Below are 18,988 nucleotides of genomic sequence, written 5' to 3'. Positions count from 1 at the left end.
GCCTTGAAAAATATTCTTTAAAAACCCACACCTTGTTGGATGGCCCTTGAAAAAATATTCTTTAAAAACCCACACCTTGTTGGATGGCCCTTGAAAAAATATTCTTTAAAAAATCCACGCCTTGTTGGATGGCCCTTGAAAAAATATTCTTTAAAAAATCCACGCCTTGTTGGATGGCCCTTGAAAAATTATTCTTTAATTAATCCAGCCTTGTGTAGGCCCTTGAAAAAATATTCTTAAAAAAAGCACGACTCTTGTAGGCATTGAAATAATATTCTTTAATAAATCCACACTCCCACCTAAGAAAATATTCCGAGAAACAGTCTGTCCTTTAATTTCCCTACTCAAATTTCAATTCCTGACCAATTGTGATTATATTTAGAAATTATTTTGTTATATTTTTCTTAACAAATATTTGCGGATATATGTATGTATGTATTTTATTTTTCTCTTCTTCTTCTTATTTTTTTTTCAGATTACCTTAAACACAAAGATTGTTTTGCCTACATCTACGATGACTGGCTCCATTGTCACAAACAATCGCAGAATATTATGTCGGAGGTGGCACATTCTGTCGATACCAATATGACAGAAAAATTCATGGAAATTTGTTGGTAAGTATGGGCAACAACAACAACAACAGTAGGAAACAAAGGATATGTAGAAAATCGTGTAATAACGACAGATATTTTTTATGACGACTTCTTAAAGAAGATGTCTGTTCTGTTCTTTAACCTTGATGAGGCGCTAAGGGGAGGGAGTAATGGGTCTGAAGGGACGTCTATACACTTGACTTGTTTGTTACATTCGATGTCTCGTGTTTTTTGTTTTCTTATTTTTTTATTACATTTTCTTGCCTTCTGTTTTGGCCATAAATTTCAGAAGAAAGTGTAATTTTTATTGACAAGTTCGGTAATTAATTTCACGAAGTCGTTGAAAATTATCAACAAGTGGTTTTGCTGTTTATTGACAAGATGTTGCAGACAATTTATTTTTATGACGGGAATAGAAGATCTCAAAGGGAAGATTTCAAATAAATAGCTTTGTGTCTGATAAGAGGATATTATTTTATAGGCCGGATATTCCATTTATTATAAGGGTAAAATCTAATGGAGTATTTATTGACGTGGATTTTTAAAGACTAATTTTTCAAGGGCCAACCAACAAGGCGTGGATTTTTTAAAGACTAATTTTTCAAGGGCCATCCATAGAAGGCGCGGATTTTTTAAAGACTAAGTTTTCAAGGGCCATACTAGGTGTGGATTTTTTAAAGACTAAGTTATCAAGGGCCTTCCATAGAAGGCGTGGTTTTTTCAAGACTAAGTTTTCAAGGCCCTCCATAGAAGGCGCGGATTTTTTAAAGACTAATTTTTCAAGGGCCATACTAGGTGTGGATTTTTTAAAGACTAATTTTTCAAGGCCCTCCATAGAAGGCGCGGATTTTTTAAAGACTAATTTTTCAAGGGCCATACTAGGTGTGGATTTTTTAAAGACTAATTTTTCAAGGGCCATACTAGGCGTGGATTTTTTAAAGACTAATTTTTCAAGGGCCATACTAGGCGTGGATTTTTTAAAGACTAATTTTTCAAGGGCCATACTAGGCGTGGATTTTTTAAAGACTAATTTTTCATAGGCCTACCCAAGGCGTGGATTTTTTAAAGACTAATTTTTCAAGGGCCATCCAACAAGGCGTGGATTTTTTAAAGACTAATTTTTCAAGGGCCATCCAACAAGGCGTGGATTTTTTAAAGACTAATTTTTCAAGGGCCATACAACAAGGCGTGGATTTTTTAAAGACTAATTTTTCAAGGGCCATCCAACAAGGCGTGGATTTTTTAAAGACTAATTTTTCAAGGGCCATCCAACAAGGCGTGGATTTTTTAAAGACTAATTTTTCAAGGGCCATCCAACAAGGCGTGGTTTGGACTAAAGAATATTTTTTCAAGGGCCATCCAACAAGGCGTGGTTTGGACTAAAGAATATTTTTTCAACGGCTATCCAACTAGGCGTGGTTTGGACTAAAGAATATTTTTTCAAGGGCCAAGGCGTGGTTTGGACTAAAGAATATTTTTTCAAGGGCCAAGGCGTGGTTTGGACTAAAGAATATTTTTTCAAGGGCCATCCAACAAGGCATGGTTTGGACTAAAGAATATTTTTTCAATGGTCATCCAACAAGGCGTGGTTTGGACTAAAGAATATTTTTTCAAGGGCCATCCAACAAGGCATGGTTTGGACTAAAGAATATTTTTTCAATGGTCATCCAACAAGGCGTGGTTTGGACTAAAGAATATTTTTTCAAGGGCCAAGGCGTGGTTTGGACTAAAGAATATTTTTTCAAGGGCCAAGGCGTGGTTTGGACTAAAGAATATTTTTTCAAGGGCCAAGGCGTGGTTTGGACTAAAGAATATTTTTGCAAGGGCCAAGGCGTGGTTTGGACTAAAGAATATTTTTGCAAGGGCCAAGGCGTGGTTTGGACTAAAGAATATTTTTGCAAGGGCCAAGGCGTGGTTTGGACTAAAGAATATTTTTTCAAGGGCCAGAAGAGGCGTAGATTCTTTAAAGATTACTTTTCAAGGCCTAGAAGAGGCGCAGATTCTTTAAAGAATATTTTTTCTAGGCCTAGAAGAGGCGTAGATTCTTTAAGGAATATTTTTTCTAGGCTTAGAAGAGGCGTAGATTCTTTAAGGAATATTTTTTCTAGGCTTAGAAGAGGCGTAGATTCTTTAATTAATATTTTTTTTAGGCTTAGAAGAGGCGCAGATTCTTTAAAAAATATTTTTTCTAGGCCTAGAAGAGGCGTAGATTCTTTAAGGAATATTTTTTCTAGGCCTAGAAGAGGCGTAGATTCTTTAAGGAATATTTTTTCTAGGCTTAGAAGAGGCGTAGATTCTTTAAGGAATATTTTTTTCTAGGCTTAGAAGAGGCGTAGATTCTTTAATTAATATTTTTTCTAGGCTTAGAAGAGGCGTAGATTCTTTAAAAAATATTTTTTCTAGGCCTAGAAGAGGCGTAGATTCTTTAAGGAATATTTTTTCTAGGCTAAGAAGAGGCGTAGATTCTTTAATTAATAATTTTTCTAGGCTTAGAAGAGGCGTAGATTCTTTAAAAAATATTTTTTCTAGGCCTAGAAGAGGCGTAGATTCTTTAAAAAATATTTATTCTAGGTCTATAAAGATTCCGACTCTGATGGACCACCTCATGTGGAGAATTTAAAATATTCGGATCAATAGAACGTTTTATACCTTCCAAGATTATATTTTTTCTTCAATTTTTTATATTCAAATAAAATCTATATCATCCCTTCTTTCCCTCTTTCCAGTGCCCGCTACGCCTACGAGACGTGCGTCTACAACAGCGCCCGCTACAAATGCTACAAACATTCGGCCAATTATGCCCGTGAAATGGCCAAAATGTTAACAAATGAAACCCAATTTCAGAATTGTCGTCAATACGAAGAATCCATGTGTAACCATCAGCCGGCCACGATGGCGATTGGAGGCCACCTCACATATTTGAGTACCGTTGTTATGCTGCTGTGGTCGATGTTCATTAGCCGTGCGCCCACACTTTCGAGGGTACACAATTGGTGGTCCATAGGCGGTGGTAGTTTCGACAAATGATTCTATCTGAGGATTCTGCTGCTCCCGTCAGCACAAACATCGTTGATTATTACATTTCAAGAATGGACAAATGTGGTGGGCGCAAACGAGCAAGGCAATGAAAAAGTCGAAGAAGAAGAGACAGAAGCTGTGCCACTCAAAGGTGCCATTGCAGCAAACCGACAGAATCAATACAAATTAAATTAATGTCCAGCTAAATGTGTCAGATGGATGGTCGTCCATTGTTGTTGTAAATTATACTAGTGGGAGTAGAGTGTCCTGTTGTCCTTTGGCTTTTTCGTTGATTGTTAAATGTCAGAAGATGCATTGGTCCATATATCTATTAGTTTTAAGAAATTTTTATTGCAAAAAAAAGACAAATTAATTATTAAGAAGAAGCAGAAGAAGAAAAAATGTAACTGAGTATGTACCTTATATTATCATTGTTGGTAATTGTTAAGATGTTAGAAAGCCACCCTTTGGCACATACAGGGTGTGTCATTGTGTATTGTTTTGGTTTATTAGTTTCAATTTAATAATATTGTTTATTATTTATGTTTTTATAAAATCAAAATAATAAACATTAATTAGTTTAACTGTATTTAAAAATATATTGGGAATTTCACTAGTTGGTATATCACATACACACATCGGACGTTTAGAGGCTCTAAGGTAAGTGAAAACAGATAAAGAATATTTTCCAAGGTCTATAAGAAGCGTGGATTTTTTAAAGAAGCAGGGTGCACAAAAAATCTCGCGAATGATTCAAAATACTTTCTTTTTGTTGTGTGCTCATTTTACGAATGAATTTATGGCTATAAATTCTTTACCAAACGATCATTCGCCCAAGAATGTTCGCACACACATAACAAATGAGTTCGTTCGTCCGTTTCGTTTGGTGGTTGAAATTCTTTCTGACACTCTCTCACGAATAAAAACGGCAACAACAATGATGCATGTACTTGTCTCGGACTTTTGTCTCATTTAACGGCGTTGAGGTGACAGATCCGAAAAGGTGAGCGTGTTTTTTCAACCGACAGTTTATAGAGCACTTTTGTCGCCAATAGACAAGACGCTTGAGGCTTTACTACTCAATAGCATTCGTGAATGCTACTCAGTTGCTGATCATCAGCATGGGTTCCAGAAGCAGCACAGCACAACAACAGCTTTGCACGCCATTTCCGCACACATAGCAGAAGGACTCAACCAGAACAGGCCGTGTAACACGACAGTCATGGTGGCGCTAGACCTATCAAAATCGAAGGCCCGTAGAGTTAAACTGGGAGTTTGACTGTACGGGCGAGAGGCTGAACCACTATCTCGTGGATATCGCTGACTTTTTCCGCTCGAGGAATATGAAAATATCCGCCACTAAGTCAACGGCCACACTGTTTACCACATGGACATCGGAGATGCGGCTATCTTTGGATATGCAGGTCGAGGGGTCCACAATTCCGACCACTAATTACCCCAAGGTTCTAGGGATCACATTCGATAGTCTATACAAGTCGTCCTCGCATACCACAGCTATTTGTGATAAAGTCAGGAGCAGAAACAAGGTTCTCAAGTCGCTAGCCGGCAGCACTTGGGGAGCTGACACGGAAACCTTGTTAACGACTTATAAAACAATAGGCCGGTCTGTGGTAAACTATGCGGCGAAGATCCTTCCTGTGCTTCAACACAACAAGATGTCGATGCAATACCTGCTTGGGTGTTATAGGAGCAGCCATCCAAACCGCTATCTAAGGGATAGGCACCCACAACCCAGGCATGTCAGGAAGGATCTCCATGATCTGGAGAGAGAGGTCCAGAGGTACAAAAGGGAACCTCTAGATCAACAGGCCTATCAAGCAGGATTGAATAGTATTCACACGGACGCAGTTGAAGAATATCGCGTGAATACCATCCGCCTTTGATAGCTGCAGAAGAACAGCAGCTACCTCGACAAACTAGAGTGGTCTTGGCGCAACTGAGATCTGGATCTGGTGTAGACGCCTCAATTCATATTGGGCACGAATTGATGGAGAGGTCGACAATGTCTGGCCGGCATGTGGTAACGGACAACATGACACGCTACATCTGTTCAACTGCCCAGCCAAACCCACTCACCTAACCCATCTTCTCTCTGAACTCAACCAATACATGTCGCAGCCCTTCTCAACTTGGAGTTAGAGACAGAACCAGGTTAAAGAAAATAGAAAATACAAAGCAGAACTAGCTACTACAACAACAACAATAATGTATGCGTTTTTTGTGTTTTTCAAAAGAATGTTCTTCAGCAACAAATGCTCACGAAAGAACGAATCGACGACGCTTGCAGCGAAATTTTGCGAAAATACGCGAGAGATTGCAAATGCTTGTTCATTCATTGTAACTTTATCATTCGCGATAAATTGAAAACATTCAAATTCTCGCCCGTGAGCATTCCTGAGAAAGAGCCTATTTTAATAGTTCGTCGCACCCTGGCTATAAGAATATTTGTTTAAGTCCAGAAGAATATAAATAACATTTTTTTCAAGATTTACAAGCACTTTAACTTATCGAAGGACTTCGTCAACCGACAACCATGTCAAACTGTTCGAGGACAAATAGAGAACTAACCTTCAGTCGTATTTTAGACGTTGGGTAATCAACAAGATGTGTAAACTCCAGTCATATGTAGAATTTGGAAACAGGAAGTCGAAGACCGGTAAAGTGAAACTGTGAGTTTTCCATGGTGTGGTGATTTTCTTCGCCACTGTTCAAACTCTAACTGGACGACATAGATATCGTAATATTTGCTATGGATATTTGTACAATCGTACAATGGCGTCCGGACTCATTATTTTTGACATATGTATGACATAACATAGCGAATATGGCCAAAGTATGGGGTAATTAATGTCTAAACATGATTCCATATTCGAAATATTCCGCGAGAAACAAAATACGTAAAACCACCAGCCACGTTGTTGGCCAGTATAACTTGAAGTGCAGACATGGAAATCTTGTTGATATCATTTCCATCATTTTTGAAGAAAAAATGATATAAGGAACGTGGATCTATATTGAACCTGTGGTTTTCTATCTTCAAGTAACCCGCACTGTTAGCTCTTAGGTTAAATATTAATCTAAGACCATTAGAACCCTAAAATTATCTGCAACTTAAAAAAATTGACCTGTAATGTAAATTCTCACCCTCCATGTGATGAATTACAGTAAATTTTTTGTAGAATCTTTTTAATATACGAACCTATAGAAATTGTCGGCGTTAAAGTATTTTATCTTCTATGAGCCCGCATAACCCCCCAAATTACAGCCACTTCTGTGGGAATCTTCCTAAACCAATAATAAAACACCGAAATACGATACTAGAGCATTACAATTTCACAATATCCAAAAAAGAAAATGGTGGTCCACATTACCGGAAGTTACTCTATATCTAAATCTGAACCGATTTCAAGGGAACTTGCAGAGATTTATTTATATTAATTTCAGTACGTTGTGTCAATCGGTCTAGCTATGGGTATTTAGTGCACAATTTTCGAAACTTAGAACACGTCTGGGAGCTATATCTAAATTTGAACCGATTTTCTGGAAACTAATTCTATTCTTAATTCCGCACGATGTGCCAATGTTCGTGCAAATCGAATGATATATAGGGACTTTGGTACACCATTTACCTGAAATCGGACGAAAATATATATGGGAGCTATATCTAAATCTGAACCGATTTGCACGAAACTTAGCATAGATAATTCTAGGCTTGATTCATTGCGCTGTGCCAAATTGCATACAAATCGAAAGATATATAGGGACTTTGGTACACCATTTACCTGAAATCGGACGAAAATATATATGGGAGCTATATCTAAATCATAACCGATTTTCACGAAACTTAGCACACATTATTCTAGGCTTAATTTTTTTACGTTGTGCCAATGTTCGTGCAAGTCCTAAGATATATAGGGATTTTGGTACACCATTTACCTGAAATCGGACTAAAATATATATGGGAGCTATATCTAAATCTTAACCGATTTTCACGAAACTTAGCACACATCATTCTACACCTAATTCATTACTCTGTGCCAAATTTCGTGCAACTCGAAGGATATATAGGGACTTTGGTGCACTATTTACCTAAAATCGGACGAAAATGCATATGGGAGCTATATCTTAATTGGAACCGATTTCCACAAAATTTAACACACATCGTTCTAAACATAATTGAGTACGCTTTGCCGAATTTCGTGCAAATCGAATGATATATAGGGACTTTGGTGCACTATTTACCTAAAATCGGACGAAAATATATGGGAGCTATATCTAAATCGGAACCGATTTTCACAAAACTTTGCACACATAATTCTAGGCTTAATTCATTACTCTGTGCCAAAGTTCGTGCAAATCGAAAGATATATAGGGACTTTGGTGCACCATTTACCTTAAATCGGACGACTACATATATGTGGTAGCTATATCTAAATCTGAACCGATTTCTCCCAATTTCAATAGGGTTCGTCCTTGGGCCAAATAAATGAGCTGTGCCAAATTTCATCCAATTCGGATCATAAATGCGACCTGTACTTTGTTTACAATTTAACATTGACAGACATACGAACGGACGGACATGCGTAAATCGACTCAGAAAGTGATTCTATGCATATTCTCAAAAGGAATAATGTGTTTATCTCGTTTTCTTTTGCCTGTTACAAACATATGCACAAAGACATAATACCCTGTACCACAGTGTGGTGAAGGGTATAAAAAATAGCTCAGTTATATTGGGGCTATACCAAAACAAATACAGCGGGGAAAATCTATACCCAATGAGAACCCAAAATACTGAATAATAGGGGTTCGTTTATATGAGAGTAACGCCGAAAATTACACCAATATATTTTTGGAGGGGAAATTTTCTTCCTAATAAGAAGTGAAAATAAATAATCACACAGCCACTTCGGTTGATGAACTTGCCATAAGTCCTCGAATGTGTGGAGGTACCCTTATATGGGGACTATAACCATCCATTTTCAATACCACACATCCGAGAAGTAGTAGAAACGAATGTGCACATTTCCAAAGCTCTATCACAAATATTGAGAGCTCTATGGTGATTTAAACCCCTTATATTCGGTATGGGGTCCCCAGTGAATATTTCGAGGTGTTGCAAATGGAATGACAACATTTAAAACATCTAATAATAACAGATTTTTTTGAGGTGAAATAGAGAAAAAACTCCACCATTCTGCAAATTTTTATTTCCACAATAACGGCATACACTCGTGGGAAGATTTCATTCCTCGGGGCTGATTGAGTAATTTGTATTTTTTTATTTCAACAATGAAAATACTGCAACATTAAGTAATTGCAATGCACGCATCGCCCTTATCGTCCTATTTTCTTCTGCTCGTCTCTGGTTTTCTCCCTTCCTTCGTGTAATTAAATTTTATCAAAAGATAAAAAAAATAATTGAATTGCTTCGTTTGCCATTTGAGAACGTTGACTGGCAAAAGACGGGCAAAGACTCAGTCCGACGGACGGACCAAGTAGGGACACTTAAATAACTTCAATTAAATAAAGAAACAACACTGATTATGTTTGTTGTTATTCTCATTATGATACAACAACAACAAAAAGAAAAACAAATGACTTAATTAACAGCAATGAATAAATGTTTTATTTTCTCTGATGATGATGACGATGGACAAATAAATGTTTGGTAGGTGTCGGGAAGGGGAGGGTGGGGCAGAGAGGGAAAATGCACTTTGAGGATTTTTTTAATATAAATACGCATTGGTATATATATATATATATACAAAATGCCTAATCAATATAATTTAAAAATGTTTCAAGGACTTTTTCTCAGAATAGTTCTCTCCTCTCTCGTGGACCTCTCCACCCTATTCACTCAATTATATTTTGATATGAATTTAATTTAATTAATAATATTATTTAATAATCTATAATAATAAAATAATTTTCCCCATTGCATTTTATTCCTTTGCATTTCTTTCCCTGAGTGTATGTATGTATGCAGGTATATCACTTCGATTCTCTCTCGTGCACAACACAATTGAATTATTCACTTTATTATTCATGTCCTGTCACCGCCTAGTGCATAAATATCCAATCACTCGATTTCTCTCGGCCGGCTCCTTTGCTATTGCAAATAATTATTCATATAATTAAGGAAACATTTTCAAGGCCATCGCAATAAGTGCAGGAATATGATGTATGTATGTTATGATTGTATGACCGATTGTGCATGTGCCGAAGATGGAAAATTTACATAAAATAACAAAAACAAAGTAATGCTTTCATTTAATGGACAAATATGGATGCAATGATAACTTGCAAATGTGGCTCAGAGATTAAGAACGATGTGGGAAAAATAATTGGATATTTGAGCAATAATTATGTAGGCCTTCTCAAAATATTCTTTAATAAATCCACGCCTCTTGTAGGCCCTTCTCAAAATATTCTTTAATAAATCCACGCCTCTTGTAGGCCTTCGAAAAATATCCTTTAATAAATCCACGCCTCTTGTGGCCTTCGAAAAATATTCTTTAATAAATCCACGCCTCTTGTAGGCCTTCTCAAAATATTCTTTAATAAATCCACGCCTCTTGTAGGCCTTCTCAAAATATTCTTTAATAAATCCACGCCTCTTGTAGGCCCTTCTCAAAATATTCTTTAATAAATCCACGCCTCTTGTAGGCCTTCGAAAAATATTCTTTAATAAATCCACGCCTCTTGTAGGCCTTCGAAAAATATTCTTTAATAAATCCACGCCTCTTGTAGGCCCTTCTCAAAATATTCTTTAATAAATCCACGCCTCTTGTAGGCCTTCGAAAAATATTCTTTAATAAATCCACGCCTCTTGTAGGCCTTCGAAAAATATTCTTTAATAAATCCACGCCTCTTGTAGGCCTTCGAAAAATATTCTTTAATAAATCCACGCCTCTTGTAGGCCTTCGAAAAATATTCTTTAATAAATCCACGCCTCTTGTAGGCCTTCGAAAAATATTCTTTAATAAATCCACGCCTCTTGTAGGCCTTCGAAAAATATTCTTTAATAAATCCACGCCTCTTGTAGGCCCTTCTCAAAATATTCTTTAATAAATCCACGCCTCTTGTAGGCCCTTCTCAAAATATTCTTTAATAAATCCACGCCTCTTGTAGGCCCTTCTCAAAATATTCTTTAATAAATCCACGCCTCTTGTAGGCCCTTCTCAAAATATTCTTTAATAAATCCACGCCTCTTGTAGGCCCTTCTCAAAATATTCTTTAATAAATCCACGCCTCTTGTAGGCCTTCGAAAAATATTCTTTAATAAATCCACGCCTCTTGTAGGCCTTCGAAAAATATTCTTTAATAAATCCACGCCTCTTGTAGGCCTTCGAAAAATATTCTTTAATAAATCCACGCCTCTTGTAGGCCTTCGAAAAATATTCTTTAATAAATCCACGCCTCTGGTAGGCCTTCGAAAAATATTCTTTAATAAATCCACGCCTCTTGTAGGCCTTCGAAAAATATTCTTTAATAAATCCACGCCTCTTGTAGGCCCTTCGAAAAATATTCTTTAATAAATCCACGCCTCTTGTAGGCCTTCGAAAAATATTCTTTAATAAATCCACGCCTCTTGTAGGCCTTCGAAAAATATTCTTTAATAAATCCACGCCTCTTGTAGGCCTTCGAAAAATATTCTTTAATAAATCCACGCCTCTTGTAGGCCTTCGAAAAATATTCTTTAATAAATCCACGCCTCTTGTAGGCCTTCGAAAAATATTCTTTAATAAATCCACGCCTCTTGTAGGCCTTCGAAAAATATTCTTTAATAAATCCACGCCTCTTGTAGGCCTTCGAAAAATATTCTTTAATAAATCCACGCCTCTTGTAGGCCCTTCTCAAAATATTCTTTAATAAATCCACGCCTCTTGTAGGCCCTTCGAAAAATATTCTTTAATAAATCCACGCCTCTTGTAGGCCCTTCTCAAAATATTCTTTAATAAATCCACGCCTCTTGTAGGCCTTCGAAAAATATTCTTTAATAAATCCACGCCTCTTGTAGGCCTTCGAAAAATATTCTTTAATAAATCCACGCCTCAGTTGGCCCTTCAAAAATATTCTTTAATAAATCCACGCCTCAGTTGGCCCTTGAAAAATAGTCTTTAATAAATCCACGCCTCAGTTGGCCCTCGAAAAATATTCTTTAATAAATCCACGCCTCTTGTAGGCCCTTCTCAAAATATTCTTTAATAAATCCACGCCTCTTGTAGGCCTTCGAAAAATATTCTTTAATAAATCCACGCCTCTTGTAGGCCTTCGAAAAATATTCTTTAATAAATCCACGCCTCTTGTAGGCCTTCTCAAAATATTCTTTAATAAATCCACGCCTCTTGTAGGCCTTCTCAAAATATTCTTTAATAAATCCTCGCCTCTTGTAGGCCCTTCTCAAAATATTCTTTAATAAATCCACGCCTCTTGTAGGCCTTCGAAAAATATTCTTTAATAAATCCACGCCTCTTGTAGGCCCTCTCAAAATATTCTTTAATAAATCTACGCCTCTTGTAGGCCCTTCGAAAAATATTCTTTAATAAATCCACGCCTCTTGTAGGCCTTCGAAAAATATTCTTTAATAAATCCACGCCTCTTGTAGGCCTTCGAAAAATATTCTTTAATAAATCCACGCCTCTTGTAGGCCTTCGAAAAATATTCTTTAATAAATCCACGCCTCTTGTAGGCCCTTCTCAAAATATTCTTTAATAAATCCACGCCTCTTGTAGGCCCTTCTCAAAATATTCTTTAATAAATCCACGCCTCTTGTAGGCCCTTCTCAAAATATTCTTTAATAAATCCACGCCTCTTGTAGGCCCTTCTCAAAATATTCTTTAATAAATCCACGCCTCTTGTAGGCCCTTCTCAAAATATTCTTTAATAAATCCACGCCTCTTGTAGGCCCTTCTCAAAATATTCTTTAATAAATCCACGCCTCTTGTAGGCCCTTCTCAAAATATTCTTTAATAAATCCACGCCTCTTGTAGGCCCTTCTCAAAATATTCTTTAATAAATCCACGCCTCTTGTAGGCCCTTCTCAAAATATTCTTTAATAAATCCACGCCTCTTGTAGGCCCTTCTCAAAATATTCTTTAATAAATCCACGCCTCTTGTAGGCCTTCGAAAAATATTCTTTAATAAATCTACGCCTCTTGTAGGCCCTTCTCAAAATATTCTTTAATAAATCCACGCCTCTTGTAGGCCCTTCTCAAAATATTCTTTAATAAATCCACGCCTCTTGTAGGCCCTTCTCAAAATATTCATTAATAAATCCACGCCTCAGTTGGCCCTTGAAAAATATTCTTTAATAAATCCACGCCTCAGTTGGCCCTCGAAAAATATTCTTTAATAAATCCACGCCTCAGTTGGCCCTTGAAAAATATTCTTTAATAAATCCACGCCTCAGTTGGCCCTTCAAAAATATTCTTTAATAAATTCACGCCTCAGTTGGCCCTTGAAAAATATTCTTTAATAAATCTACGCCTCAGTTGGCCCTTGAAAAATATTCCTTAATAAATCCACGCCTCAGTTGGCCCTTCGAAAAATATTCTTTAATAAATTTACGCCTCTTTTAGACCTTCGTAGAATATATTTCGAAAAAACCACACCTTAGATAGCCCTTGAAAAAATATTTTTGTTTATTTGATTTTTTTCGATATGCCATCAGTGGATGAATAATATTGAGATGTTTTCCAGGTGCTAAATAAACGAGTTATGTCGACAAATCGAATAACAATTTATCGTGATCAATAAGGTGGCTTACTTCGATTAGAAACATGTTATTCCTATTAACTTTTATTCAAATTATGGATTTTTCGTGTTAGCAGATATATCAGGTCAGAGTGAATTTTTGAAATATTGAAGGAATTATAAACATTTAGTGTGAATTTTAGCAGTTCAGAAGCCTGATTAATATCCCGCTGATGCGTATATTCTTTACCATGAAAATGGATTACCATGTCTTGTGCAAAACCCATTGAAGCATTGTTCTTAAAATACACTCAGCCAGTTGATGGAACATCACAGCCATCAATCGTTACCACCTGTGGACTTCAATGATGACACGTTGATTTATGTCGGCAGGATATTCCGACGTGGCAAAGTGACAGGTACACGACGCAATACACCATCCAACTTAATGGAATGACTGTATCATTGCCATCATTCAACATGGAATCAATTACCATTAAAGGATGAACTTCGTCCTTTTTTTTGGGAGACACAACACACATACATACATAAATAAATAACAAATGAGGTTGTAAAAGTTCTCATTTCAAATGGTCACGATGTTAGTCTTTTTGGTCGGAGAATTGGAACATCATTTGGGATACCTTCAGGGAATTAATGAAGATGATGTGGTTGGCTTCATTGCTCAAGGTCATAGGTGAAATGCCATTTTATTTAATGTTTAGTTTTTATTTAAGGAAAATATTTATTAAAGAATATTTTTCAAGGGCCAACTGAGGCGTGGATTTATTAAATAATATTTTTTTGCAAGGCCTACAAGAGGTGTGGATTTATAAAAAATAGTTTTTTCAAGACTTGCAAAAGGCGTGGACTTATTAAACAATAAATTTTTCAAAACCTACAAAAAGCGTGGACTTATTAAACAATAAATTTTTTCATGACCTACAAAAGGCGTGGACAAGAGGCGTGGATTTCTTCTAAAACCATTACAATAAAACTGTGTAATTAAATACTTACTTACTTAGCTGGCTTGTGACAGAACTTTCGTTCCATAAGCCGAGCTTATAAAAGATTTCCAGGCGCGTCGGTCTTTTGCACAGTTTTTCCAATTTGAAAGACCATTTTCGGCAATGTTGTCTGTAAGCCTTCTTGGTTCGGGCATCTTCATCCATTCTCACAACATGACCTAGACAACGTAGTCGCTGCAGCTCAATAGATCTAACACTGTCGATGTCCGAGAATAGCTGGTACAACTCATAGTTTATTCACCGTCAACGCAGATCGGCCCATAGATCTTGCGGAGAAATTTTGCTCTCAAACACTCCAAGAGCTGCCTCATCTGCTTGCGTAAGTACCCATGCTTCAGATCCATATAATAGCACGGGTAGTATCAGCGTCTTGTAAAGTGCGAGTTTGGTCTGGTGGGAGGTGGCCTTGATTTTGAGTTGTTTACTCACACCATAGTAGTATCGGTTAGCCATAACTATCCTTCTCCGAATTTCAAAACTGATGTAATTCGTTTTAGTTATGGCGGTACCAAGGTATATAAAATTTTTGACAACCTCGAAGCTGTAGTTCTCAAGTTCCACAATTGGTCCGAGTATACTGGACGTCTTGCGCGTTGATACCATCAGCTTGGTCTTCTCGCCGTTTATTGCCAGACCCACTTTGGCAGACTCCTTCTCAATTTGTTCAAAGGTGGCTGTTACAGCTCTCAGTGTTCGATCCATTATGTCGATGTCATCGGCGTAGGCGAGTAACATGTGTTGTTTGGTGTACAGAGTGCCATTTCTGTTCACTTGACCTTTTCCAGCAGGATGTTAAAAAGGTCACACGACAAACTATCACCTTGCCTGAATCCTCCTTCGGTATAAAAGAGCTCCGAGAGGTCCTTCCCGACTTTAACTGCTGATCTTGTGCCTGTTAAAGTTATCCTGCATAGCCGAATTAATTTTGCAGGAATGCCAAACCTAGACATGACTTTATACACCTCTGAACGGATAGGGCTGTCGGATGCGGTTTTATAGTCGACGAATAGGTGGAATGTGTCGATTTGTTTTTCGAGGGTTTTTTTTCCAAGATTTGGCGCAGAGTGAAAATCTGTTCAATGGTGGATTTGCCAGCTCTGAAGCGACATTAGTATGGTCCAATAATGTCATTGACCATTGGCTTCAGTCGTTCACGCAGCACGCTGGTTAGCACTTTATATGTTATGTGAAGGACATATCGTCTTGTCTCCTTTTTTGTGCACGGGACACAGGATGCTCAGGTTCCAATCATTGGGCATGCATTCTTCTAGCCAAATTGTACTAATCAGCTGGTGCATGCTCCTTAGCAGTATATGACCACAAGTCTTGAATAGTTCGGCTTGTAACCCATTGGCACCTGCTGCTTTATTATTCTTCAGCCGATTGATTGCTATTCTGACCTCATATTGGCTATACCGTCATCAATTATTGGTTCTGGGGTATCCTATTCATCGCTACTATTTGATACCAGAAGTTTTTCAAAATGCTCCTTCCAGATCCTCAGCACGCAGTAGGGATCTGTCACCAGGTTTCCTTTTCTCTCTCTCATTTTCTCCCGATAGTTCTGCATCGTATTACGTGTTGCTACTGTCCGCTGCGTTTTTCATATCAGTAGCATTACGACACTCCTGATCGTACCACGGATTTCTTGATGATGATTTCTTGTGCTTCTTATTATCGGGACATGGGGTGCTTTCGTCAAGCAGTTGGGTAAGTTGAGCGGAGTAGGCTTCTGCTATCTATTGTGTTTGCAGCTTTTCGATGTCGAGTTTCCGTGTTACATTAGATCGGTGCGTACCATGGCTGCCACAAGGTAATGGTTCGCTCCCTGGATCGATCGGACGTCTAAAACACTGGATGAATTGCTTCCGTCTATCACAACATGATCGATTTGATATCTTGTTGTTCGATCGGGAGAAATCCAAGTGGCCTTGTGTATATCGAGATGCTTGAATCTGGTGCTGCTAACAACCATGTTTTTTGCTGCCGCGAAGTCAATCAACCGCATGCCGTTATCTAATGTTTCTTCATGGGGGCTGAATTTTCCGACGGTGGGGCCAAAGATATTTTCCCTTCCGATTTTTGCATTAAAATCTCCTAGTGCAATTAAATAAACTATACAAATAAGTTATTTTTTCTTTGAACATTGTTACAAAACTCATGACAAATATATTCCCACATCCTACCGCCACTCCCAGCTTGGCTCTCTAGGGATATCAAAAATGTAGAGTTGATGGCGAACTCGGCCTTTGTGTGTCATTGGCTTTTGAACTTCAAATGGGGAATTATTTATTTACATTACATCGTGCTTTCTATTGTTGTTGTTGCTTCCTTTGATTTCATATTTTCTTCGCGCTGTTTTTTTTTCTTTTTCTATGGAAAAATATATTTATTTTCCCTTCACAACAATTGAAAAGCCCAACACAAAAAGTAATATTGATTGAAAATCTGTTATTCCCCTATGCGATGTTTACAGTTAAGGCTTTTTGTTTTTTTGTCGCTTGGTTGGAATAAAAAGCACGAAATCATAAATATTCCCCTCATTTCGAAGCGGAATATTTTTGTCAATTACATTTATTGAAATACGGATTCAATATGGAAAATTAATATATGTATATTTTTTTCGATTTGATTCAATGAATTCTATTGTTGTTTAAGCCGATAATTTGGTTTTATTTTGATTGGAAAAAATTTGTAATGGAAAAAATAATCAAAAATTACAAATCACCCTCTGATAATTTTCAAATTAATTGAAATGTAAATTTACTGGGTACTATTTATAACGATGTCCTTCAATAGAAAAGTCCACATGAAAATCGATGGGGAAATAAAATTATTAATAACGAAATATCAAAGGGAAATACATGTAGTATTGAATCGCCTGGAGAAATGTACAAAAAATTTACTAAATGTGGCAACCTTTGTATTAGGCCTACACAAGGCGTGGATTTATTAAAGAATATTTTTTCAAGGCCTACATAAGCCGTGGATTTATTAAAGAATATTAAGTGTATGAAAAATATTAAATGGTACTAAATTTGATACATTTGCATTTTGTTGAGCGTAGAGATATGGGATCCTGAAAATAGGAATTGTAAAGATTTTTCGAATATTATAATGATTTTTTCGTACCTATGTATACGAAAAGTACTAAATTTGTTACAAATTGGATTAAGGTGAACAGATATAGTTGGAGTCTTGAAATTGGTAATTAAAATGACTGTTGGAGTGTAGGATTGAGGTAGTTTGTGGACATATGTACTTATGGGTACGAAAAATACTAAATGGTACTAAAGTTAGTACAATTTGAATTTTGAGTGAACGATAGAGTTGAAAATCTGAAATTTGGAATTAAAATTACTGTTAATGATTGAGCTATAGATACAGTTTTACAAATTCGTATTTATATGTACGAAAAGTACCAGATATTGTACCAATTTAGCTCAGAGTACTGAATTAGGTCCACTTGTCTTGTGCCAATTTTCGAGAAAATCGGGTCAGATTTTTATATAGCTCCCATATATAATTTCGTCCGATTGTCAATATTTTTCCGATTTAGACAAAATTTTGCATAGCTTATTAAAATTACTGCAGGTTGACATACGTGAAGTTTTGTAGAAATCGGTTCCGATTTTATGTAAATGGCGCATCGAGGAGTCTATGTATGTTCTATTTTCACGAAATTTAACAGCGAGTCTAGAATGCTTGTTGTTAAGTTTAAAATAACTCACATATACATATACTTTAGTCCCATTTTATGTAAATGGTGCAGCATAGATCCTGTTCTAGTTGCACCATATTTTGTTGTATATACTTTTGTCCGATTATATGCAAATGGAGGAATCTTCGTATATTCACTTTACATGAAATATTACATAGCGCATTGGATTGAAGTAGTTTAAGGTTTTAATATAGCTTCCATATATATTTTCATCCCATTTCAACTGTATGGTGTACCAAATAACTATCGTTTGTCCGCTTCGGACGAATTAGTGCACAACCTACCAAATGGAATCTTGAATAACGTGTATTGAATTTTGTGTCAAAATCAATTTTGAACAGTGGACTGTGCTGCAGCATACCAAATGGTGGAGGCTACGGTTGTTCAAATACGTCCATTTGAGGTTGGGGAAAAAGAAATCCATTAGGCTGGTCGTCGAAAATGTCGATAAAATCAGAGAAATGATCGAAGTTGACCAGCATGTTAGTAGTCGTAACATCGCCCAGGAGCTAAAAATCTGCCATAAAACTGTTTTAAACCATTTACACAAAGCTGGATTCAAAAAGAAGCTCGATATTTGGGTGTCGTACCAATTGACGGAAAAAATGTGATGGATTCCATCTGCGAAGCCTTGGCTAAACAGAATGAGGTAGACCCATTTCTTAAACGGATGGTGACTGGAGATGACAAATGGATCATATACGATAACCCTCTGCGAAAACGATAGTGGTCAAAGTGCGATGAAGCACCTTAAACGGTGACCAAACCTGGTCTAACGGAAGGTTCTGCTACGCATTTGGTGGGACTGGAAGGGATTTTTTTTTATTATGAGTTGATTCCATATAGCCAAACGCTAAATTCTGATCTCTACTGTCAACAACTGGACCGTTTGAAGATAGAAATTGACC

The 18,988-nt window shown here is 37.0% G+C and overlaps 1 protein-coding gene across 1 annotated transcript; it reads left to right on the top strand.

Moving 5' to 3' along the window:
• Positions 1 to 475: 475 nt before the first annotated feature.
• On the top strand, positions 476 to 3,620 carry LOC133338596 (uncharacterized; the record flags this gene model as incomplete). The annotated part of the gene is made up of 2 exons (XM_061546763.1): positions 476 to 614; positions 3,320 to 3,620. Coding segments are annotated over 2 exons (440 nt in total), but the record flags the coding sequence as incomplete, so codon positions are not given.
• Positions 3,621 to 18,988: the final 15,368 nt, after the last annotated feature.

This window comes from Musca vetustissima, unplaced genomic scaffold (genome assembly GCF_032173495.1).
Source record: "Musca vetustissima isolate MV318-11 ecotype Yass unplaced genomic scaffold, APGP_CSIRO_Mvet_v1 utg84621, whole genome shotgun sequence".
Classification (NCBI taxonomy): Eukaryota; Metazoa; Arthropoda; class Insecta; order Diptera; family Muscidae; genus Musca; species Musca vetustissima.
This window is presented reverse-complemented; position numbering and strand designations above follow the sequence as displayed.